The sequence below is a fragment of the Equus asinus genome, chromosome 23 (genome assembly GCF_041296235.1).
Source record: "Equus asinus isolate D_3611 breed Donkey chromosome 23, EquAss-T2T_v2, whole genome shotgun sequence".
In the NCBI taxonomy this organism is placed as follows: domain Eukaryota; kingdom Metazoa; phylum Chordata; class Mammalia; order Perissodactyla; family Equidae; genus Equus; species Equus asinus.
The window spans coordinates 19248466-19274373 of NC_091812.1; the positions used below are offsets into that span (position 1 = coordinate 19248466).

Genomic DNA, 25908 nt, shown 5'->3' on the forward strand with positions numbered 1-25908 from the left:
GGGTGGTCAAGGAAACAGTCCAAGAGCCACATCCTGTAGGACCTCATCCTTACACCTGCTGGCTAATTTCGCTGGGACAGCATGTTTCAGACAGTGCGAAATTTAAAAGATGCTTTATTTTACATCCCATTAGACCCTGAGTCCCAAGAGATTTTTGCCTTTGAATGGGAGAACCCACACTCCCACCAGAATCAACAATACTGCTGGGTTGTCTTAGCCCAAGGATTTAAAAATCCCTTTACAATTTTTGAGGAAATCCTGGGCAAAGATTAAGGGAATTAAAATTAAAACAAAGCACTGTCTTACAGTATGTGGATGGCATCCTAGCAGCCAGTCCTTCTAAGAAAATCTCTGATGAGATCACGGTGACCATGTTGAACTTATTAGCCAATAAGAGATATGAAGTGTCTAAGGGAAAAACACCGATATATGAAAAGACTGTAAAGAATTTGGGGTTTATTATTTCAAAACAGCAGCGCAGCCTTCCTCAAGAGAGGAAAATGGTAATATATCAACTTTTCCACCAAGAACACCTTGGCAGCTATGAGGATCTTGAGATGGCTGAGTTCTGCCACATGCAGATCCCTAATTTGGGGTTGATTGCTAAGCCTCTCTATGACAAATTACAGGAGCCGGAAATGGACCCTTGTGAATGGGATGAGCTATGTTACCAAGCTTTCAGTAAGCTTAGAAACTTACTAATAGAAGCACCTGCACTGGCCTTACCAGACCTGAGCAAAGCATTTGACTTGTACATTCATGAAAGACAAGGATTAACTCTGGGAGCATTAACCCAAATATTGGGACCTTTAAAGAGAGTGTTAGCCTGTTTCTCAAAGCAGCTAGACACTGTGGCAAAAAGATGGCCCCCATGCCTGAGAGCTATAACTGCCACCTCCCTGTTAATCAAGGATATGAACAACTTAGAGCCATGCCTGGTGACCCACAAACTTACCTTAGACCATTACCTTAGACCAGTGGGAAAAATTCTGCTCCTCTTCCAGCCCCTATGACAACACTCATTCTCAGGAGGAAGTAATTACAGAAGATGCACCTTTGACCCATGCCCTCAAGAATGAGGAGCAGGATGAAAGTAGAGGAGGAATTCTGTCACCAGCCATCGACTCCAACCCACTTATCTTGTCCTGCCTAAACTCTAAACTTTCGTGTTTGACCTAATTCTCTTGTCTTAAAAGGTGCAGGCATTCTTCTCTCCAACAACTTTGGGGTGTTGAGCATATGCACTTTCAGCTATGCGTGAGAAAGTTCTAAATGACAACTGCCCTGGACCCACCCGCTCTGAACCGGACCAGACTGACAAGAATGACACCTACGGAAACAGGTGGGGATTTGTACTAAAGTCATCTGCCCTCATTAACATCCCAAACTCTCCTCTGGGAGGGACAAGGCAACCACTTTTAGATCAGATGATGTATGTAAATGCATGATTTTTAACCACACATGTGCAAGCTTCTGCCCACCTCTACATGCGATGATAAAACTTCCCCTTTGAATATTCATTCCCTACCCCAAATAAAGGGACCCACCTCTCTGTGCTCAGGGAGCCATGGCTTTGTGAATTGTTTCCTTTGGGCTCCATTTTCTTTCCTGCAAGCCACAAACAAAATTTCTGCTTTGTGTGACAACTACTTCCGGTGTAGACTTATTATCTCGCCAAGACATATTTAGTCTGGAAACATACCCACCATAAACAAACCTCATACTAATAACAAAACTGTGGACAGAAGCAAAGACGTGCCAACAATTCTAGAACTTTCTGAGAAAGCTATATTACAACATACTGGTTAGTAGCTCTCAGATCCACAAAATCCTACTTTACATTTCAAGCACCCATTGAAGTCTGTCAGCTTCCCACTAAAAAGTATGGTGAGTGAGGACAGGGAACCACCAGCTTCCTCAAACTTTGTGGAACCAGAAGGGATGACAGTTCATTGAATTTTTATTTTTATTTAAATCAACATTTAATGGCAGTTGCTTAAAAGCTAATGGAGGCCCTCATAGCCCAGTGAGAAACACTCTGGTCCTATGATTCATTTTAGGCTTTTGGTTAGTTCTCCATCTCCCCTGCTCCATTTCCAGGAGCACGTTTTCTCATCTCAGTAACCCCTCAAGGGCTGGCACATTCAATTCAGCAAATCCCATCCATTCGGCAAAGGCAGATCCAAGCCACGGCTGCTTTTAGTCTAAAATGAAAAGAGTTTCCTGTTTCTATATTGTAGGACACACACTCATGAGTTTGGTCATTTGCAAGCTTGATGTACAAAGCCCCATCCAGTCTTAGCTGCCAGTTTATTTCATGATTTTGGTGTTGACTTCTGCCTGCCTTTTTGCTTTTGTCTTTTTACAGGTATATGGAAAGGAAGTATGGTACGGTTCGGGATTTTTATCAAAAACACAAAACCACCCTTCGGTACATCTTCTGGGGCATCTTATTAGCAGGTAAATAACAAAGGGGATGGAATCGAGTGTCTCTTTTCAAGGATTCCCCAAATATTAGCTTTGTGTGGAAAGAAAATAAGTCTCCTCTCTCCCCTGGACCTCATGGAATCATCCAGAGAGGGAGAGAAGTCAATCAGGAAGCCCCTGGGTGGGGTCTCAGTGTGGGACACCTGTGCAGAGCAGTTCCCTGTCCAGTTTTCGTACCAGCAGCTGACTTTTTAGGTCCCCTACTCATGAGACCTTTGTGACTGTGGTGTGGATTTGAGGGCTGGTTCATCACATCCAGGTAAGTGGAAAATATGGTGATAATCACAAGGGAGAAACCTAACTGCAGGGGAAATATAGGCAATTGATACTCTATGCAAACATAACACGAGGATGAGCCTGGGATCAGGTAGCCCACTCTTCTTGCCTGAAGGCAGGACTGTACTGTCCTCACAGATGAGCAGGTCTCCAGTTTTGCTCAATCCCAAGCAAAGGGCTCTGCAGCCCATTTTAAAGAGCACTCCTGTCTCTAAGATGGGACCCTCCCACCCAAGTCCAGAGACATTAACCCAAGACCCCTGCTCCTCAAGATCAGTGGGTCTGCTGGTGCTCACACTGCAGGAACAGGGAACAGCCATAAATTTTCTGTGTCCCAGGCCAGATGATATCTCAGTCTTTGCATGCCATATGGTGAAACCCACATAACTCTGCCTTATGGGACAAAAGCACACAGACAGTGTAGATGTGTTCCCATGAGACTTTATTTCTAGAAGACAGATACAAACATACAAATAAAGCTGTACTTGCCACCTACAAAGCACGTGGCAGCCAGCTTTAACCTCAGAGCATCTTTGCTGACCTTTAACAGGAAACCTTGTTGTTCTTATCCTACAACCTCCTCTTAAAAAGCAGCCCCCTTGGTAATTGCCCCACCCCTTCCCCTTTCCTGTAGAGATCCCGGGACACTTAGAGATTGTTGGTGGGCCTGTTTTCCTCCTCAAGTTTAGGCCACATCGGAGCTGCAAACCAACAGAATCAATACCTTTAGTCAGTGGTGGCTTCAACTCCTGGCCTTTCTCTGACGGAAGCTCACCTGCCAAGTCTGAATGCCAGAAAAAAGTGGTTAGTACTGAGTGAGAGGCCCAGTGATGAAGCATCAGGATTTGAGAATTCAGAAGGTTCTATGAGAGAAAAAGACCTAGCACGCTGTCCTCCTAGCGTTTATGGTGACATTGTTAGGGACTTGCTAGAAAAACAACAGAAGCCCCCAAGATCCTCTACTTATAATCAGAGGAGCCCAGAGCCTTATCACTAGTTCTCCCGCGTTCAATGGTCCCTTGACTGAACCCCTCCTTGGCGGAGCCGATTGGTGCTGTGGCTGGTCTCCAGCTGGTGCTGATGGTCCCCATCTGTGTCTGCTTCCTGGCAGGTTACCTGGCTATGGTGATCGCCGCATGTGCCCTCAACTTTCACCGAGCCCTTCCTCTCTTCATGATCACCGTGGCTGCCATCTTCTTTGTGGTCTGGGATCACTTTATGGCCAAATACGAGGCTCAGATCAAAGAGCTCCTGTCTCCTGGCAGAAGGCTTCTGGACAGACATTGGTCCTGGCTGAAGTGGTAAATGCAGTCGGTTCTCTTACTGCCGTTGAGAGGGAGCTTAGTCTTTTCAAACACTCTTCCAAAACTGTGTTCTGAAATTGCTTCCTCATTTATGGGATATTGAAGCTAGAGACAACTGAGGGAATAATCTGTTAACATGCCTTCCTTTTACAAATAGGAAATCAAAGCCTCAATAAGGCAATGACTCATTCGAGATGTGTTCAAATGTCCCTACAAACTGCCTTAATTTCAAGTGCCACTAAATGATAAGATGTTGTCCAAAGGATGGGATGGTTCTCCTTTGCGGAGGTGGCCCTCTGCTCTAGGCATGAAGCTGGCCTCCTTTGGAGGAAGGGTCTGTGAATTACTAAAGCCAACCCTCTCCTACAGCAGCCCGTGTCCTGAGGGTGACCACTCAGGGCTTTTCAGCAGCCTCTCTCTGTGGGACCTCCTCTCCCCCTTGTTGGCCCTGCTGGGTGGGACCCAGGACCCATTCTCCCCAGCATGGCCCACCTGGGATCTACCAGGAACCTTCACCCATCCTTGGCCTAATAAACCAGGGTTGTGCAATCCCAACACAGCACCCTTTCTGGTTCTGCCATCCAAGCCATGTGTCAGCCTTGTCATGCCCACTAGATTCCCTAGGGAGTTGAATCCACTCTAAATTCTGACTTGACTCTCTGGGGCTCAGGATAGGTCCCCCAACTGCAGAGAATGCATTTCAAATTCTCTCTTAAAGGGAAGAAGGTTACATCTCACCTATCTTCTAAAGTGGAGGTCAGGACTCCCTGTAGATCTCTCAAAGAAATCATCAGACTTCTCTCCAAACATCCTTTCTTCTCTCTGATCCTTTTACATGCCCTTGAAGGGCCCAAGGGTTGTTGAATGAAGAGGACACATTGTTTAATGTTTTTGCTATTTGCCTTTGTAGCCACAACAAAAGAGGGTCTGTTGCAATTTCTAGAAGCATAACGTCTGGTGCCAGAGTGTGTTACTCTTAATATTTTTTGTTTGTTAGTTTAAGCCTGATTAAGGTTTTCAAGTTAGCACTTGAATGCAACAAATGTTGCCACAAATACAACAAATGATGCCCCCTTTCTGGTTCTCTCAGGGTGATTTGGAGCTCTCTGATCCTGGGAGTTGTTTTATGGCTGATCTTTGACACCGCCAAATTGGGCCAACAGCAGCTGGTGTCCTTTGGTGGGCTCATAATGCTCGTTATCCTGATGTTTCTATTTTCCAAGCACCCAACCAAAGTAAGTACCAAATTGATGTTATTTGATTTTTTTCCTCCTTTTTTCTCATGTGTGAATTCCTCAAAATAATGAGTGCAAGAGAATTTAACTGTTATTCCATATTTTTCTTACCATGCTATGATATTTTAGGTGACTAGGGTGCCCTTCTTCCTGATCTTTCATAGAATTATCACTTTCTCACTGTTCATTCTCAGTAATTTTCCAGTTACACAATAAGTGAGATTTTCTGTGTTGTCAAGTCCAACTTCTACTCGTGTCCCCTTCTCTCCTCATCAAACACACATTCAAAAAAAACTCATCCATTTTCATCCAGATTTCCCCAGGCCAGTAAATAATCTAATATTCTACCATGGGATTCTGCAGTGCATCAAATTTCCATTTGCAATTTTGCCTATTTTACTCCAAAAATTTGTCCTTAAACAGTTTTGTTCACATTAAATTCCCTTCTCATCCTTGTTCTGTCAGTCAGTCACCCAATACATGGGCAGAAATTCTGAGACATCAGTTGTTCACAAGTGACTCATAATGGCAAATCCTGGAAGATTTTACTGGCTGAAAGGTTCACCCCTCCAAAAATAAGCATTAGTCAGAGACCAAGTCACCTAATGTGATCCAAATTCTTCCCCCTGGGAACATCTCTGCTGTTTTCTTTGCCTCCAATCCCCTAGTTTGTTGCAGGCTGCTCATCTCTGCACCAAAATTGAAAGCAGGTGATTGTCTAAGACTCTGTTATCCCTGGGTCTGCGTTTGAGCTAATTGGTTCCTTTTACAGCAAAAGAAAGCCCCTCAACAGGGTAGAATTTCTTTCACTTAATTCACTTACAGTTTGTCAGATCAACAAACCTAGGATGCACAGAAAAGTCATGTTCTGCCTCTCCATCTTCCAGAAAGGGAAATAATTATATGTATCGAATATTTACACCATGACCATCAAGGCTAGATCCTCGCTCCTTATGGCCCTACTAAGACTACTCTTTGGGTCTGAGTTGTTTTCTCATGACATAAATGTTACAGGCTTGAAAGTCAGGCTTAGAAAGAGGGAATACCACCCTGAGATTTCTGGGTATGAGTCTATCAAGGGACTCTCTACTCATGACAGATTGGGCCTCCCAGAGAAGGTGGGTCACAGGCCACATGTGAGAAGCTTCTGAGGAAATAGTGAGGCTCTGGGCATTTATGCTGAGGTCAGCATTCATGTTCTAATAAGATACGTCCCTCTCCATCTTTCTGCATAGGTTCACTGGAGGCCTGTCTTTGGGGGAATTGGGTTACAGTTTCTTCTTGGGCTCATAATACTAAGGACTGGCCCTGGATTTATGGTTTTTCAGTGGTTGGGCAAACAAGTTCAGGTAAGTTGGGTTCAAAAGAACATTTTACTTTTATAGTGCTTTTAACATTTGAATATGATCCTCGAGATATGTCAGACATAGGTTTATTTATCTCGTGAGTTGACCCAAACTGTAATTTCATAGCATGAGTTAGACAAATAATTTTATGTGGAAAATGTTAATCTGTCCAGTTCATTGATATTATTGTTGCCCCTCACCCATACCATCCACTACATCTCTCCCCTATCCTGGTTGCCCCCTTCATCCTGCCCAAGGGGTGTCACAATTCTAAGATGGTTCCACAAACAGTGAGACAGGCTTTCTTTTCAGCTAGTGGTCAGCAGTGCCACCCATGTGCCATCTATTGCTTCTGGAGCAAATTACCACAAGCAGCTTTTTCTTCAGCACCCTAGAGTCAGATTGAATGTTGGAAATGCCAGGAAATCTGTGCCAAGTTGTAGTTCAAAAATACACTTCCATGCCACCCACTGCGGGGAGAAAAGCTCAGAAAATTAACTCTCCAACTCTATCCAACAAGTGTGCTGGGTCCTCACCCTCTGCAGAGCCTGGTGGGTCCTGGGGACAGTAACCACCACTTTAGGGGTTATAATGATCTTCTCTTGCCATTTCTTTATCTCAGACCTTCTTGGAACACACTGATGTTGGTACTTCCTTTGTCTTTGGTGAGAACTACACAGACCACTACTTGGCATTTAAGGTAAAGCCAAACACTTTTCTATGGAGTCATGTCCTTTTCAGTAACTTCTCAGTCTTTGTAGATGTTCGGATAGAACCCAACTACCAGAAACCAGAAGTATAGCTGCTGGGCACGTCATAGGTGCACAGCACACCACTGTCCTTTCTCATTGCAATTTTATCTGAAGTCAGTGGCTTGTAAATGTTTGCTTTGTTCCTGTAGCATTATGGGAAACATCTAGAGGGCTCACAAATATTCTAACACTTTTGCAGCGCATGTAGCATTGTCTGAGATACTTATGAAAAATCGTATGAGGCAACAGTATCTGAGATTTCAGGGAAAAGATCATTAGCTACCTGGCCATGACTAGACGTAACACCACTAATGGCTTCCAGGTCCAGGATCGGTGACAGGTCTGTGCTCAGGAAACCTTTAGTCCCAGGCCAACCAGGACAGCTGGTGGCACACATCAGCCTCTGTCCTTCCAGAACCATCCTCATGCTGAACTGTTCCCAATTTCTTTCAGCACAGCCTTTGCCTAGGGAGCCCTGGGGGCTGGGCCTTCTCCCAGCCAAAGAGGGATGTTATTTTACAGTGGAAAGGCAACCTGGCCCCATGCCTGGGCCTCATCAATTACCTCCTGGGGCTCCCACAAGCCCCGGGAAGTCACTGTCCTCTGGGAAGTCCATTCAGATGCCTGTCGATGAGTCAGAAAGATGCATTTGGCTTTTTCTTCATCTTTACTTTTTTTGGTGTATTATTGTTCCTATAATTCTAAACTGTTTTCTCACCTAGGGACTTCCAATTTACCTCCAAATTACCCCAGTTTCAGTTAGGCCAACTGTTATGCTGGATATTTTTTTGAAACTGCTGATTTGATGCTTTGGTGCTGAGATAACTAAGCCATCTCTGAAAGGTCAAGTGTTTACATATTGAGATAGAATTATGCTCATATCATGATCTGAATCCAGAATTAGAAAAAATAAAGTCACAAAGAAGGCGTGACTTGCTGCCCAGACTGCACCAGTGTCTCACACCTCCCTCCCGCCCCCCCAGGGCAATAGCCTCCATCCTCTCTGCCAGCAAAGAAGGTGCACATTTGAGAGATGAGCCCCTTTGACTCCCTGATGCTTTCAGAAAGGCTCTGCCAAGAAAAGAACATTAAATTCAAGAAAAGCACATAAGTGCATGGGCTCTGAATGATGGTGCAGAATGTCTTTTAACATATGGTATTAATAGATTTTCCTAAATTGGATCCTGTACAAATCATCCTCAGTCATTCTGAGCCTCTGGTGGCAGCTTGTCCCTGGCCATTTAGCTGGGGAGCAGAGGGGAAGGGGTGTGGATGGGTAGCACTGGGGAGGGACTGAGACTGAAGCTCTGTGTGCCATCTGGAGGGGAGACACGGCTCCCTGTAGACACACAAGCTGCATTGAAAGCACCCAAGGAGCATCAGGAAAATAGGATCTAGGAAAGGAAAACCTTTGTGAACACAGAAGTAAGCTAATTTCCAAAGTTTAACCGTCCTTAGTGATTTAGAAGTCTATAAGATAATTATCATTCTAAAAGCTGAAAGAGTGGATGCTTCCTCTATAGGAGGCACTGGGTGTGAGGACCTACTATGCTCTATCTGATCTGTGCAGCCACTTTGAATAAAGATCTGAGGTTGCTTGCACCTAATCTTGACCCAGGTTACTCTGCTAATAAGTGGTGAAGCTCATGTCTGTTTAATATCAGAACAAGAACATCTGCCACTGGCTTCAGTTTGTTGAGCCTAATTATTAAAAATTCCCCCAAAACTTCATTCCTTCTCTGAGATAATAAAGTAGGAAAATATCTTTATAGCAGATGGGGGGAAAATGTTATTTCTGATGAAATATACTTCTCCAAGCTTATCCAAGAAAATTAGAATAGGAGACTGTAGATGCAGCAGCTGCCTAATAAAAGTGTTATTTAGTTCAAGAGGTGTTCCCAGTATTTTTATGATGTTTCAGAGGGGGAAAAGCAGGTAGAAAGAAGGAGACAGATCTAAAACCTACTAATACTCCTGAGGACAACATTAGCTCATGATTGCTTTCATCTCCCCCTCCAGTTCCTGCCAACGGTGTTTTTGTTGGCGCTGTCATGTCCATGCTCTACTACATTGGACTGATGCAGTGGATCATTAGAAAGCTACGGGACCAGAAGGGATGGGTGACAGGTGTAGAGCTTATTATTTCAGGGACAAAGTCCTAAATACCTTTTATTTGGGGTTTTCCAAAGTGCCTTATCTTCATACCATGATCCACCCTCCTTTCCAAATTTATTTGATTCACACCTTAAAATCCTACGTGTGTCCCTAGAGGGAGGTTTATCTCAGGGACTTCTGACAGGGCCTGAACTTGCAACCCACTGATATCTTCATGAAACCTTAGCAATTACTTCTTTAGCCAAAGAATTGACTCCCACAGGTCCCACACCTGCCAGGGAGAACAGCACTGTCCTTCACCTTCGGACTACCCTGTGCCTTATGCAGAGTCATGGCTTATCTGCAGGAGGTTCTAAAAGAGGGCACTCTGGTCTGGAAGCTGCTAGGGAATCAGAGCAAGAAGGGGAAGCTGCTTTTCGCTCCTCAAGGAGTTTTATAAGCACACAAATTTAAAAAAAATGTCTAAGAGTTAATTTCATTCCTGTTGACCCAGCAACTGTCAGTCCTAAAGTCACATGTTAGACCAGAAATCTATGAAATGTGCAAGTTAGTTTGAATGCACACAAGAGCGAGGAAGTGCACACAGGGTTTGGGAACAGCCCAGCCCTCCTTTGATCCCTGTCAATAAATAAAATGGAGAGAGAGAGAACCAGAATACTGGAAGAATTCAGAATTTCAGCAAGAGCCCCAGGGCTCACAATTTTCCATTTGTCAATTTAAACATTCAGAATTACTGTGCTCATGGCTAAGGAGAAAGAATGCTACAGGAAGTCCCCATCCTGAGATGGGCACCACAGTCTGTGGTTGGAAGTGCCACTACAAAAGTGGGACCATAAACCGTGCTTGATTGAGTGTTAAGTAGAAAAGTCCAAACATCAACTACACAGCACTACTTGTTAGCTGGGTGGTTTTATACAAAACAGCTAAACTGTTCTGTGCCTCAGTTTCCTCTTCTGTCAAATGGGCATAATTATAGGACCTCCCTCAAAGGGTTATTATGTGGATTAAAGCATTACTCAGATCAAGGGCTCAAAACTGCCTGGAATGGAGGAGTGACATCAGCGTCATGGCAGAGTGAGCTTGCCTGGGACTCTCTCCCCTCCAACATACGACAAAAAGAAGCAACCATATTCCAACAAAAACTACCCTAATAGCACAGGAATCCTCAAAGACTCACAGCAGCTAAACGACAGAGGGCGGAAAGGCTGGAGCCCCCCTCGGAGGAGCTGGAACGGGGTAAGAGAGAACTTCGCTCCCTCCCCCAAAGACTGGGATCCTTGCTGTGGGAGGATCCTCAAGGGAAGGAGTGGGGGAGGGGCCGCACATCCACAGGATCACCCAGGACTCCCTATGGCACCTGCAGCCTAGAGGGGAGCCCTCTAATGGGGCAAAAGCTTTTGCGTGGTTGGACCTCATCAAGCCAAGACCCCAGGAGACCAGATAGTGAGAGCTGATTGTGAAACCAGGGTCTGCGCCCATGAGAAAGTACCCTCCTCCCCCAACCCACGCTATGCCATGCCATCTGGGCTGAAGGAAGAGGGTTGGAATAAGCCTCTCTTGACCCCCATCTAGTGGTGACAGCCTGTAACTGCAACCAAATAATAGTAGTATGCAAAAAAATCATTCTAGCATCAAACAATTCATAAAAACTCCAGACAAGAAGGAAAACAAGAAAAACACAGAATTATGTCCTGAGGACTTGGAAATAAGTAAAGTAAACAACAATGAAGTCAGAATAGCTATCATCAAAAAACTCAGTGAGGTGGACGAAAATATAGAGAAGCAAGTCTGCAAGTTCTGGAGTTACTTCACAAAAGAGATTGAAATTATAAAGAAGAATAAATCAGAGATACCAGAGATGAAAAATACAATGGATCAGATAAAACTGAATGCAGATTCCCTAAAGGCCTGTGTGGACAGCATAGAGGAGCAAATTAGCATAAGCAAATATAGATTTGTTGAATAGCTCCAGAAAGAGGAAAAGAGAGAATTAAGACTACAAAGAAATGAAGAAAGTCTCCAAGAAATAGCTGACTCAATGAGTAAATGCAACATAGGATTTATAGGTATACCCGAAGGTGAAGAAAAGGAGAATGGAGCAGAAAGCATGCTCAAAGAAATAGTAGCAGAGAACAACCCAAATCTAGGGAATGAGAGAGGAATGTGTGTGGAGGAAGTTTTCAGATCTCTTAGATTTGTCAATGTAAAAAGACCTACTGCAAGGCATGTAGTAGTAAAAATGGCAAAAATGAATGACAAAGAAAGAATTCTCAGTGCAAGAATGTAGAAGAAAATAACCTACAAAGGAACCCCTATCACACTTTAAGATTTCTCTGCAGAGACCTTACAAGCTAGGAGAGATTGGAATGACATTTTGAAAACCTTAAAAGATAAAAATCTTCAGCCAAGAATACTCTATCCAGCAAAAATATCCTTCAGATATGAGGGAGAAATTAAATCTTTCCCAGACAAACCAAAGCTATGGGACTTCATAGCCATGAGACCACCCCTACAAGAAATCCTCAAGAAGGCCCTCATACCAGAAAAAGGAAAAAAAGGGAGAAAGAGGTCACAAAACACAGAGTAAGGAGACAGATCGAATCAGAATAGGACAGCAAATATTCAACTAAGCATTAGGATAAAGGGAAGGAAAACACCAAAGCAAAGACAATCTTGTCATTTTAACCACAAACTCACAACACAAGTTGGAATAAGAGATGAAAATAATAACTTAGGAGGGGAGGAGGACAGGGACTGAATCAGTGCAGACTAAAGAAATAAGAGGCCATCAGAAAATGAACTATGTTATGCATGAGATTCTGAATACAAACTTCAGGGTAACCACTAAACTAAAAAACAGAACAGAGACACAAAAAATAAATAAGGAAAAATCTAAGAAACCCAGCATAAGAAAGTGCAGAAGTCAATGGGTAGGCCAAAACACACAGGATGAGAAACAAAGGAAATGCAGGAAAACTGGAAAACAAGTGACAGAATGACAGAATTAAGCCCTCATGCATCAATATTCACCCTCAATGTAAACAGATTGAACTCTCAAATAAAAAGACACAGAGTCACAAGATGGATTAAAGAACAAGATCCAATAATTTGTTACCTCCAGGAAACACACCTCAGCTCCAAGGACAAACACATGCTCAGAGTAAAAGGGTGGAAGACGATACTTTAAGCTAATGGCAAACAAAAGAAAGCAGATGTCACGATACTTATATCAGACAAAGTAGATTTCAAGATAAGGCAGGTAAAGAGAGACATAGATGGTCAATATATAATGATCAAAGGGACATTACATCAAGAAGAAATAACGCTTATAAATACCTATGCACCCAACACAGGAGCACCAAAGTTCATAAAGCAACTATTAACAAACCTAAAGGAGATATCAAAAATAACACAATAATAGTAGGGGAACTCAAAACCCCACTCACATCAGTGGACAGATCATCCAGACAGGAAATCAAAAAGGAAACAGTGGAATTAAATGAAAAGCTAAAACAGCTGGACTTAATAGACGTATATAGAACACTCCATCCAAAAATAGCAGAATACACATTCTTCTCAAGTGCACAATGAACATTCTTAAGGATGGAGCATATGTTGGGAAACAAGGAAAACCTCTTTAAATTAAAAAAATTGAAATAATAACATGCATCTTCTCCAATCATACTGCTACAAAGCTAGAAATTATTTATAAGAAACAAGCTGAGAAAGGGACAAAGATGTGGAGACTAAAGAATACACTATTGAACAAGCAATGGATCATTGAAGAAATTAAAGAAGAAATCAAAAAATATCTGGAGACAAATGAAAATAAAAACATGCCATACCAACTCATATGGGATGTAGCTAACCCTGTACTAAGAGGGAAATTCATTGCAATACAGGCACATCTTAACAAACAAGAAAAATCCCAAATAAGCAATCTCAAACTACACCTGACTGAATTAGAGAAAGAAGAATAAACAAAGCCTAAAGTCAGCAGAAGGAGAGAAATAATAAAAATCAGGGCAGAAATAAATGCTATTGAAACAAAAAAGGCAGTAGAAAGGATCAATGAAACAAAGAGCTAGTTCTTTGAGAAGATAAATAAAATTGACAAACACCTAGCCAGACTTACAAATAAAAAATGAGAGAAATCTCAAATAAAATCAGAAATGAAAGAGGAGAAATAACAACAGACTCCACAGAAATGCAACGGATTATGAGAGAATACTACAAAAAACTATATGCCAACAAAATAGCTAACCTAGAGGAAATGGATAAATTCCTAGACTTTTACAATCTCACAAAGCTAAGTCAAGAAGAAGCAGACAGTCTGAACAGACTAATCACAAGGAAAGAGATTGAAACAACAATCAAAAGCATCCCAAAGAATAAAACCCCAGGACCAGATGGCTTTCCTGGGGAATTCTACCAAACTTTCAGAGAGGATTTAACACCTATCCTTTTCAAGCTGTTCCAAAAAATTGGGGAGGATGGAACATTTCCTAACACATTCTATGAGGCCAACATCACACTGATACCAAAGCCTTACCAGGACAGCACGAAAAAGGAGAACTATAGGCCAACATTTCTCGTGAACACAGATGCAAAAATCCTCAAGAAAATTTTGCAACCTGAATACAGCAATACATCATAAGGATCATACATCATGATCAAGTGGGATTCATACTAGGGACACAGGGAGGCTTCAACATCTGCAAATCAATCAACACGATACACCACATCAACAAACAGGAATAAAAACCACATGATCATCTTAATAGATGCAGAGAAAGCATTTGACAAGATCCAACAACCATTTATGATAAAAAACTCTGAAGAAAATGAGGATAGAAGGAAATTACCTCAACATAATAAAGGCCATATATGACAAACTCACAGCCAACATCATACTCAATGGGCAAAAACTGAGCGCCATCTCCCTGAAAACAGGAACGAGACGAGGATGCCCTCTATCACCACTCTTATTCAACATAGTACTGGAGGTTTTTGTCAGAGCAATTAGGCAAGAAAAAGTAATCAAAGGAATCCAAACAGGGAAGGAAGAAGTGAAACTCTCCCTGTTTGACGACAACATGATCTTATATTTAGAAAACCCCTAAGAATCCATTGGAAAACTTTTAGAAGTAATCAACAACCACAGCAAAGTTTCAGGGTATAAAATCAACTTACATAAATCAGTAGCATTTCTATACACTAATACTGAACTAACAGAAAAAGAACTCAAGAACACAATACCATTCATAATCGCAACAAAAAGAATAAAATACCTTGGGGTGAATTTAACTAAGGAAGTGAAAGACCTATACAACAAAAACTACAAGACTTTCCTGAAAGAAATGGATGATGACATAAAGAAATGGAAAGACATTCCATGCTCATGGACTGGAAGAATAAACATAGTTAAAATGTCCATTCTACCTAAAGCAATCTACAGATTCAACGCTATCCAAATCAGAATCCCAATGACATTGTTTACAGAAATAGAACAAAGAATCCTAAAATTCACATGGGGCAACAAAAGACCTCGAATTGCTAAAGCAATCCTGAGAAAAAAGAACAAAATGGGAGGCATCATAATCTCTCACTTCAAAACGTACTACAAAGTGACGGTAATCAAAACAGCATGGTACTGGTACAAAACAGGTGCACAGATCAATGGAACAGAATTGAAAGCCCAGAAATAAAACCACACAACTATGGACAGCTAATCTTTGACAAAGGAGCTGAGGGCATACAATAGAGAAAAGAAATTCTTTTAAACAAATGGTGCTGGGAAAACTGGAAAGCCACATGTAAAAGAATGAAAATTGACCATTCTTTTTCACCATTCACAAAATAAACTCAAAATGGATCAAAAACCTAAAGGTAAGATCTGAAACCATAAGGCTTCTAGAACAAAATGTAGGCAGTACACTCTTTGACATCAGTATTAAAAGGATATTTTCAGACACCGTGTCTTCTCAGACAAGGGAAACAACAGAAAGAATGAACAAATGGGACTTCATCAGACTAAAGAGCTTCTTAAAGGCAAATGAAAACAGGACTGAAGCACAAAAACAACACACTAACTGGGAAAAAATATTTGCAAGTCATATATCCGACAAAGGCTTAATATCCATAATATATAAAGAACTCACACAGCTCAACAACAAAAAATCAAAAAACCCGATCAAAAAATGGGCAGGAAACATGAGCAGATATTTCTCCAAAGAACATATACAGATGGCCAATAGGCACATGAAAAGATGTCCATCATCACTGATCATCAGGGAAATGCAAATCAAAACTACACTAAGATATCACCTTACACCCATTAGAATGGCAAAAATAACCAAAACAAAAAGTAACAAATGTTGGAGAGATTGTGGAGAAAAAGGAACCCTCATACACTGCTGATGGGAATGCAAACTGGTGCACCAACTATGGAAAACATTATGGAGATTTGTCAAAAAATTAAAAAATAGAAATACCATATTGCCCAGCCATCCCACTACTGGGTATCTATCCAAAGAGCTTGAAGTCAGCAATTCCAAAAGTCCCATGCACCCCTATGTTCATTGCAGCATTATTTACAATAGCCAAGTCGTGGAAGCAACCTAAGTGCACATCAACTGATGATTGGATAAAGAAGATATTGTGTGTGTATATATATATATATATATATATATATATACACAATGGAATACTACTCATCCATAAAAAAGAATACAATCATCCCATTCACAACAACATGGATGGACTTTGAGGGCATTATGTTAAGTGAAATAAGCAAGATACAGAAGGACAATCTCAGCATGACTTCACTCATATGGGGAATTTAAACATGTAGACAAAGAGAACAGATTAGTGGCTACCAGGGGAAAGAGGGGGTGGGGAGTGGGCACAAAGGGTGAAGTGGTGCACCTACAACACGACAGACAAACAATAATGTACAACTGAAATTTCACAAGATTGTAAACTATCATAAACTCAATGAAAATTAACTTAAAAAAAAAACTGCCTGGAATGCAGTAAAGCCTGCCATGACTGTCAGCAATTATTATAACTTATGACTTGTCCACATGTTTCAATAGAAATTCATTGGTATGATGTTGAAAGTATGTACAATGACTCACACTTACCCCTCCAAAAGGAGGGTGTGATTGGCCTGCTCTAAGGACTAGGTAAGATGTACACTTGTTAGTACAATTGCTGGCCTGCTAACAGTTGTTGAAGGCCTCAGCGTTTTCCTCCAAAGGTTTTATCCCTACTCTGAAGTTTTGTGTATATAAATAGCTCTTCACTGACTTTGTCCCTTGTCCCCTTCTAGATTGGATGGCTCATGCTGGTTACTATGGGATCATCTCCTATTGAATCTGTAGTCGCAGCCGGCAGTATATTCATTGGATATGTAAGTTGTAATATCACAAAACAAAACAAAAAAGAAAACCTCTGAAATGGACACTCTTTCCAGAAAGTGGAATAAAAATATATGATGGTTTTATTTGTTTTAGTGTAGAGGGAGGAGTGTCAAAATAAGGACCCCTCAACAATGACAAAGTCCAGGTTCCAGGGAGAGACAAAGAGAGAGAGAGATCCCTTCCAAGAGTCTCAGTGCATGAAAGCAGAATTGGGGTTCTGGAATTCTGATGGAGAGGATGAAAGATTGAGTCATTTTGTCAAAGCATCGGACTTATGCATAGATTCTCAACCAATCTTGTCTGAACTTACATAATTGTTGAGGCCTCTGGTCCACCCTTCAGAGGCGAGCAGCTCATTCACTCACATGGAGTTCACCACTATCTTGAGCCTGCAAACCCGTAGCAGGCAGCCTCACCTGCTGTAGTGTAAGGCTGGGGCGATGAAAGAGACCAGGAAAGGCTCCCACCGACAACAGTGCAGCTGTATAGATACCTGAGTTCATTCCCAACTTGACTGAACTGGCCAACAGTCTGTCTTTGCTGAGCCTGAAGAACAATGCTGACGAGCAAAAGCATTTTCACTCCCTGATCCATCCCATGGTTAGATGCTCTTTTGCCTGAAGTCCATTTAAGCAAAGAAATGTGATACAAAAGGAGTATCTCTCAAAACAGCGGCATTCCTAAGGGGCAGATGAGTGAGAGATAGCAATAATCATCCTCATCACTGCACATGGAGCTTCAGGCAGAATGGAGTCACATACCAAGGAAACCAAGTGTGAGTGCTGGCTACCCAAGGAAATTGGATTTGAAGCAAAAATAGTCCCCCAGAAAAACACATGGCCCCAGATCCCAAGCTTACGACTGCTCCAGGCAGCTGAACCTTCTTCTCAGCCAGCCCAGCTTGCTAACCTGGAGCACAGACTTCAGAGCAGGGACCATGCTTCCTTCCCTAGGAGTTCAAATTATTATAATTACAGTCATAAGATCTCTCTGGACTAATTAGGGCACCATCTTGAGTTGATTACTCCTACCTGTAGGGTAACAGGGCTCACATACTGAAGTTTTATTAAGTACGTAAATTGAAGCTCAACACATTCACTCTTACAGAACAATTAGAAATAATAGGGGAAATTGTAAAATTGCACACATGCTCAATTTGATACCTAATATGCTAAAAGTTCAGCTACTGTTTATGAAGAGTCCGAGGCTGCAGGCCACCTGCCCTCCTTGAAGGGACTCGAGCCTTTACAACTACACTCTACCTGATTCCTTTCCACCCAAGGGCAAGAAGGGGTCTCTAATTCTCAATTAGGAAAAGGCCTCTGGGCACCTGTCCTTGTTTGTTTTTATGCTTTTTATGTTTTATGTCCTTGTTTGTGTCTATTTCCCTGTGGTGTCAGCAAAGAGGTTTAAGGTCTGTCGAGATGAAGCTGGAAGACGGGAAGCCACAGAGGCTTGGGAATCGCCCGTTCTCAAGGCCAGGCCACTGGGCAGAGTTACTTGGCCAACGGTGTTCCAACCTTGGAAAAGTGTCCCCAGCCAGCAGAGTCCAGTCCCAGGCTAAGTGGGGGCCTTGTGTGAATCGGCCTTGAAAATGCTGCAAACATTATGCATGATTCTGTACGCACACTCACCTAGATTTCAAATGACCCAGACAGCTAGGGTGTAGGCTTTCAAACTCCAGCATGCATCAGAACCACCTGGAAGGCTGTTAAAACAGGATTGCTGGCCCCACCCCCAGAGTTTCTGATTCAGTAAGTCTGAGAATTTGCATGTCTAAGGAGTTCCCACGTGATGCTGATGGAGCTGGTCTGAGGTCTTCTCTTAGAAATATTGCTTTAAGGATGGAATTTTGAGTAGATTGGCATACCCTCCTAAGACTTAAAAGGGAACACTTAATCTGCTCACTTTCTGTTTTCAGACGGAGTCTCCCCTGCTGGTCCGACCGTATATACGACACGCCACCAAGTCTGAATTCCATGCAATCGTGACCACTGGGGTCGCTACCATGGCTGGAAATGTCTTAGGCATATACATTTCTTTTGGAGTAAGAATATTTGGTGATCAATTTATGGAAAATACAACCTCTTCTTTATTTGCTATTGTCATTTCTTTTGTTTCTTTACCAGTTCTGCTAGATAAGGAGGCCAAAAGAGTGTCCTTTTCACTCTATGGCTGGTCACAGTTCCTTTGGCATTTGAATGGAGTCCCCAAAGGAGCTGCCACCTAAATGTGAATCATATCCAAACATAGAATGAAATCATATTATGAGGTTACTTTGGCTGAAAATATAAATATATAAAGGAAAAAAACCCTGCTATACTGGTAAAGGCAATCTAAACGAGAGGTCAGCAAAGAATGACCCATAGGCCAATTCTAGATCACTCCTCTTCTCTTGTAACTGAGTTTATACTGGAAACCAGCTACTCCTAGTTGTTTCTCTATGGCAGCTTTCATGCTACAGAGTTGAGTAGTTGTGGCCCCAAAAACCCAAAAATATTTACTCTCTGGCTCTTTACTGAAAACGTTTTCTAACTCTTGGCCTAGAGCAGTGCTTCTCAAGCCTTACTGCACATTAGAATCACCTGGGAGCCTTTAAAACCCGAATACCCAGGCCCATCCCCCAGAGTAATTAAACCAGAATCTCTTGGGGTGAGACCCAGACATCAGTATTTTTTTAAAGCTCCTCAGTTTCCAATGTACAGCCCGTTGAGAGCTGGTGGTCTCTAGCATAGGGATGGAGAGCCTTATGGTAACTGGTGCATGTGCCGTAAGCACAGAGCCAACAAGTCACACATAGATGCAATCCCTATGGGAGAAATGGGATCAACAGCAGCCCTGTGACCCAGGCGACTGGGCGTTCTTACAATATAGGCGTTTCACTCCAGCACTTCATCGGGGCCTCGGAAGTTGATGAGCAGGAAGAGGGAAGAGAAAAAGGGTGAAGGAGACCTCAGGAATAGCACTGTCACTGGATCCCCAGATGATCCACTCTGCCACCACTGTGGGAACACCACCTGCAGAAATGTGCTGGGTGGCATGGGAGTGGGGAGGGGGTGCTGATTCTGGAATTCTGAAAAGAAAGGGAAGAGAATCCAGAAACAAGGGTGTGGGGAGGGGAGGGGAAAGAGTTTAAGTAGACCTGCGGTGAGGAGAGCAGAGATGCTCACAGATCACAGGGACTCTGCGTAAATGAGTGTTACAATGTAAAGGCACAAACTTTCAGAAGAGCACAAGGAAGACAGAGAGGGTTGTATCCATGCCTGCAGCCCCAGACATCCCCATCTAAATCAATGATGTGATGAAATATGGGCTCTCAGGACTGTTTGAACATTCCAAAGGACAACAGAGAGGTGGAGGGATCTGTGAAAGCTCCTACAGCACAGGATCCTCTTCTGAAATGATCTGACTTTGGTTTTTGTGCTTTTCCCCCAGGATGTGGTCAATTCACGCAAATTCCTCCCTCCTCCCTCTGAGTCTCATGGTGATGCCAACTTGGCTCCCTGAGCTCCTCCAAGCCTCCAAAGAAACACTGTTTTCTGGCATAGACACAGTTCCTGCCCTTCTCTTCCCTAGTGAGGCTTTTGGGCCATTCTTTCTGAACACAATAGAAAAACTAAACCTAAGTTGGCCTTCTTTCTCCTAAAATCACAGATTTCACCCACCCACTTATTAGCTGCTTCACTTATGTCAGCGCCCGCGTCATTGGCTGTGGCTAAACTCTTTTGGCCTGAGACAGAAACACCTAAAACAACCATCAAGGATGCCATGAAAATGGAAATGGGGTAAGTGAGATACATTCACCTCATTAATGACCGGGGGATGGGGGATGGGTCCTCATTCAAAGAACAGCAAAAATATTTACGAAGAGAGCATAGTGAATCATGTTATTAAAGTGAATTTAATTTCCCAATGACTATTAGACTTCACTCCAAAAAATCTTGTTTCAAAACTTGAAAACCTTTTTTTTCCCACTAAAGTATAGTTGACATAGAATATTAGTTTCAGGAGTACAACATAGTGATTCAACATTTATATACATTATGAAATGTTGGCCATGGTAAGTCTAGTAACCATCTGTAACCATGCAAATTTATTACTATATTATTGACTATATTCCTTATGCTGTACATTACATCCTCATGACTTATTTATAAGTAGAAGCTTGTGCCTCTTAATCCCCTTCACCTGTTTCACCCACCTCCCTTCCCTCCAGTGACTACCACTTTGTTCTCTATATCTATGAGTTTTTTGTTTTGTTATGTTTATTCATTTGTTTTTTAGATTCCACATATAAATGAAATCATTAGTATTTGTCTTTGTCTGACTTATTTCATTTAGCTTAATACCCTCTAGGTCCATCCATGTTGTCACAAATAGCAAGATTTCATTTTTTATGGCAGAATAATATTCTGTGGTATATATATACACCAAATCTTCTTTATCCATTCATCTATGGATGGGCACTTAGGTTGATTTACATATCTTGGCTATTGTAAATAATGCTATAATGAAAATGGCAGTGCATATATCTTTTTGAATTAGTGTTTTCATTTTCTTTGAATAAACACTTGGAAGTAGAATTGCTGAATTGTACAGTAGTTATATTTTTAGTTTATTTTTGATTTTTTAATTTTTCCTTTTTCTCCCAAAGCCCCCCCTTACATAGTTGTGTGTATTTTTGGTTGTGGGTCCTTCCAGCTGTGGCACGTGGGATGCCACCTCAGCATGGTCCGATGAGTAGAGCCATGTCCACGCCCAGGAGTTGAACTGGCGAAACGCTGGGCTGACAAAGCAGAGCTTGTGAAGTTAACCACTCAGCCATAGGGCCATCCCTTATTTCTAATTTTTTGAGGCATCTCCATACTGTTTTCCATGGTTGATGCACCAATTTACATTCCCAACAACAGTGTACAAGAGTTCCCTTTACTTCACATCCTCGCCAACACTTATTTCTTGTCTTTTGATATTAGCCCTTATGACAAGTGTGAGGTGATAACTCATTGTAGTTTTGATTTGCATTTCTCTGATGATTAGTGATGCTGAGCGTCTTTCATGTGTCTGTTGACCATCTGTATGTCTTCTTTGGAAAAATGTCTATTCAGTTCCTCTGCCCATTTTCTAATTGGATTTCTTGTTTGTGTCCTATTGAGTTGTATGAGTTCTTTATATATTTTGGATGTTAACCCCAAATTGGATATATCCTTTGCAAATATCTTCTCCCATTCAGTAGGTTGCCTTTTCAGTTTGTTGATGGCTTCCTTCATTGTGCAAAAGCTTTTTAGCCTGATTTAACTCCATTTGTTTATTTTTGCCTTTATTGCCTTTGCCTAAGGAAACAGATCCCTAAAAATATTGCTAAGACCAATGTCTAAGAGGTGACTGCCTAAGTTTTCTTCTAGAAGTTTTATGGTTTCTGATCTTACATTCAAGTCTTTAATACGTTTTGAATCTATTTTTGCATATGGTGTAAGAAAGTGGCCTCATTTCTTTCTTTTGCATGTAGCTATCTAGTTTTCTCTGCACCATTCGTCAAAGAGATTGTCTTTTCGCCACTGTGTATTCTTGCCTCCTTTGTCATAGATTAATTGACCATATAAGCAAGGGTTTGTTTCTGTGCCCTCTATTCTGTTCCATTGATCTTTGTGTCTGTTTTTGTGCCAGTACCATTCTGTTTTGATTACTGTAGATTTGTGGTATAGTTTGAAATCAGAGAGTGTGATGCCTCCAGCTTTGTTCTTCTTTCTCAAGATTGCTTTGGCTGAAAACCTTTCTAAACACCTGAATGTCAGTACATTTCCTTGACTTCAATGTAGATATTTTATTTGAAATATAATGTAATGTTCATTTAGCCACGATTTAAGACTGTTGCAAAAACACAGGATGACCATTTCTAGAAGTGTCTCATATAACAGAGAAAGCAGGTGTGATATAGGTATCCTTAACCCCTCTTCAGTTAATTTTCTTTTGCCCTGTGCAAAACAAAGACAAAAGGGTGGAAAAGACTATGGGATTTAGGATGTTCAAAAGTATTTCATTAAATAACAAAATCCATCAAATAGCATGGTTCTGAGATTCACCCCTTGTTTGTATGGAGGTAAAGTTATAACAGTGAATGAAAAAGCAAGTTTTCAAAGAATATGTATATATAGAATATGTGTGATTCCTCTTATAATGTTAGCAAATGTATGAACTTACATAACATGTTATTTAGGGATGCAGACATATAGGGAAATTGAAAATAAAGGGAATTATGAGCAACTTTTAGGGAGTCAGTTACCTCTGAGAATAAGGAGGATGAGATTAAGGAAGGGCACTGAGGGGGAGGGAGACTCGAAGGTGAAGGTGACCTTCCATTTCTTAGGTGATGGATGTTCAGACCTTCCTTTAATTATTAGTTCTTATACCATGAATATTTTGCAAATATTCTCTGGTAGCTACATTTAGTTAAATATAATTTTTAAATCCTATAGTATTTTTATCTTTTCCCAATTTTTTAAATTGTAAATGACCCCAATTAAAAGAGTAGTATAGCAGACACCCATGCACCCATCACCCATCACTCAGTAATTATAAATCCCGTCATGATTTCATGGAGTCCAGGCAAGTATTTTGACCAAGGCATGGGCCTGAGAGTTTGTCTCTCCATCTGTATGAGCTCTGATTACCCTATATCTACACCTGTGATGTCCATCCGCTGACAACTCCTTATTAATTCTCTCATTGCTATTTTTTGATAAAGTGATTCGAGGAATCTCCTAGAAGCCGCATCACGTGGAGCATCCTCATCCATGTCCCTGGTGGCAAACGTCGCTGTGAATCTGATTGCCTTGGTGGCCCTGTTGTCTTTTGTGAACGCAGTGCTGTCCTGGTTTGGAAGCATGTTTGACTACCCACAGCTGAGTTTTGAGGTATGTCCTATCATGTTTTTCCTCCATTTTGTTTCTGCCCGTCTTTGTTTAAAAATAAACTAGGTTTGTGAATTGCCTTCTCTAACTGCCCCTAGTGTGCTCATACAGAAGCACAAACCTATCTTCCCACAGCTCATTCTCCATCTCCTGTCACCCTCATTTCCCCATCATATAGTCGTTGTCTCCATCTGGAGAATCCAGGTTATTTCAAATGACCCAATTCCTGCCTTGACTCCTAATGGATATAGATGGGCAAGGGCATGTGAAGGGATTTCTATGCCTACAGGACATACAGAGGGGGTGGGAACAATCTTGTCATGAGGGTGAGGCAGAAAAACGGGAGCAAATCACTACTCTAATATCTATTTTTGGTTTTTGTAGATGGTATGCTCCTACATCTTCATGCCCCTTTCCTTCATCATGGGAGTGGAATGGCAAGACAGCTTTATGGTTTCCAAACTCATAGGTTATAAGACATTCTTCACTGAATTTGTGGCCTATGAGCGCCTCTCGATTTTGGTGGATTTAAGGAAAGAGGCCGGACCCAAATTTGTGAATGGTGTGCAGCAATATATGTTGGTGAGTAAATATTTTGATTTTTCAGTGCACTTCTTTATCACATACATACACTCATCAAATAGTTACAGGTGCCTCTGTGTGTCAAGCCAGGCACTTGGAATAAATCAAAGAACAAAACAGACCCAAGTCCCAGAATTCATGGAGCTCATAATGAACATAGCACCTCATAATTTTCAGTTGTGTTGAATTAATCATTGTGTGTGTGTGTGCTTGTGTATAAGCACAACTAATACTTACCACTGCGATCATTTACTGCTGAGCCCATGGATCCAGTCACGGAGTTATATGAACTGGGACTGGAATCAATCCATCAACAATTATCAAATGCCTTCTGTGTGCAATGCACCTAGGAACTGAGGCCACAGCATTGAACAAGTGATGAGGCCTCTGCCCTCGTGGGGCTCAGAATCTAATGATCAGTAAGCTCTCTTCCTTTCAGCTTAAGGAATTCTATGAACTCTGAGAAACTACCTAAATGCAACCTAGAGCCTGGACATCCTAACGAAGTAGTGAGACACAATCGCTGCTCTCCACGAAGATGAGGGAAGAGAAGAAGCTCAGGGTCTGTGGTCTGAACCTTGAGACAAGCACCCTAGAACTATGTCAGGACTTCAAGTCAATAGCCAGCAAGGAGATGCTCATGTCCCCTTGGCCTTGGATGGGATAAGGGAGCTCAGGTGAGGCTCTTCCTAGGGCCATATTTGCAGCTGAGTCTCCAACTTCTATTTTCCTAAAGAACAGAATTGTCACAAACGGAAACTCCCAGAGAAATGGTGAACATTTCTGACTGCCAGCAGTACTCCTGGAAACAATCCATTTGGAATTAATGTCTTAGGCACATATTGGGCTTTAAAAGGAAAGGGGAGGGAAAGCATGCTGTGCAAGCTTCTAACTGAGATGGGCCACCTCTGAACAATCCCCACTCTCCAGCCTCCCACAGACCAAACATGCACATTTACTCCCATGTGTTACACTAAATAACAGTACACCCCAGGAGAGTGCTGATTTGTATGTTCTAATCAGGGCATTTGACCCACACATCTGATGTGCACAGTGGGTCTGTAGGTCTCCTGTTTCTCAAATGTTCATTCTTCAGCTGACCACACAGAGGGGCTTGGCTAAAAGTCCTCAGTGTCTGGATGCCACCACAAAGCAGCTTGCTTCCCTGCCAAAAGTAAACCATAGGATCAATTAAGTGAAATGTTTTTCATCCCCAACTGCCAGTTGCCAGGAGAAAGTAGTTTTGTTAATGAGCAAAGCAGGCTCACAGGTCTGGCAGTGCTGAGCAGGTTTGTGAGCAGGTTAGTAAGAGGATAGAGCCAGGCCAGGAGAGCTGATTCTGGTTGGGGGTGAGCCCGACCGGGGCAAGATCAACAAAATGGGGATGAGTCCCTGTAGTTTGTGTTTACCAACCAACAATTGGTGGGGGTGGCCCTGTAGTCTCCTGGAAAAGGCACCACATGACCGAAGTGTAAGATC

The 25908-nt window shown here is 42.0% G+C and overlaps 1 protein-coding gene across 1 annotated transcript in view; it reads left to right on the forward strand.

Annotated features, from left to right (window-relative positions):
• Positions 1–1253: 1253 nt before the first annotated feature.
• LOC106825818 (solute carrier family 28 member 3-like) overlaps positions 1254–25908 on the forward strand; it is a 29836-nt gene continuing 5181 nt past the window's right edge. The window contains exons 1-12 of the mRNA XM_070496089.1: positions 1254–1342; positions 2369–2460; positions 3875–4064; positions 5158–5302; positions 6538–6651; positions 7271–7373; positions 9420–9520; positions 16849–16929; positions 18861–18986; positions 20594–20724; positions 23682–23850; positions 24232–24429. Coding sequence (XP_070352190.1) covers positions 1254–1342; positions 2369–2460; positions 3875–4064; positions 5158–5302; positions 6538–6651; positions 7271–7373; positions 9420–9520; positions 16849–16929; positions 18861–18986; positions 20594–20724; positions 23682–23850; positions 24232–24429 — 1539 coding nt within the window. The remainder of the gene's footprint in view (positions 1343–2368; positions 2461–3874; positions 4065–5157; positions 5303–6537; positions 6652–7270; positions 7374–9419; positions 9521–16848; positions 16930–18860; positions 18987–20593; positions 20725–23681; positions 23851–24231; positions 24430–25908) is intronic.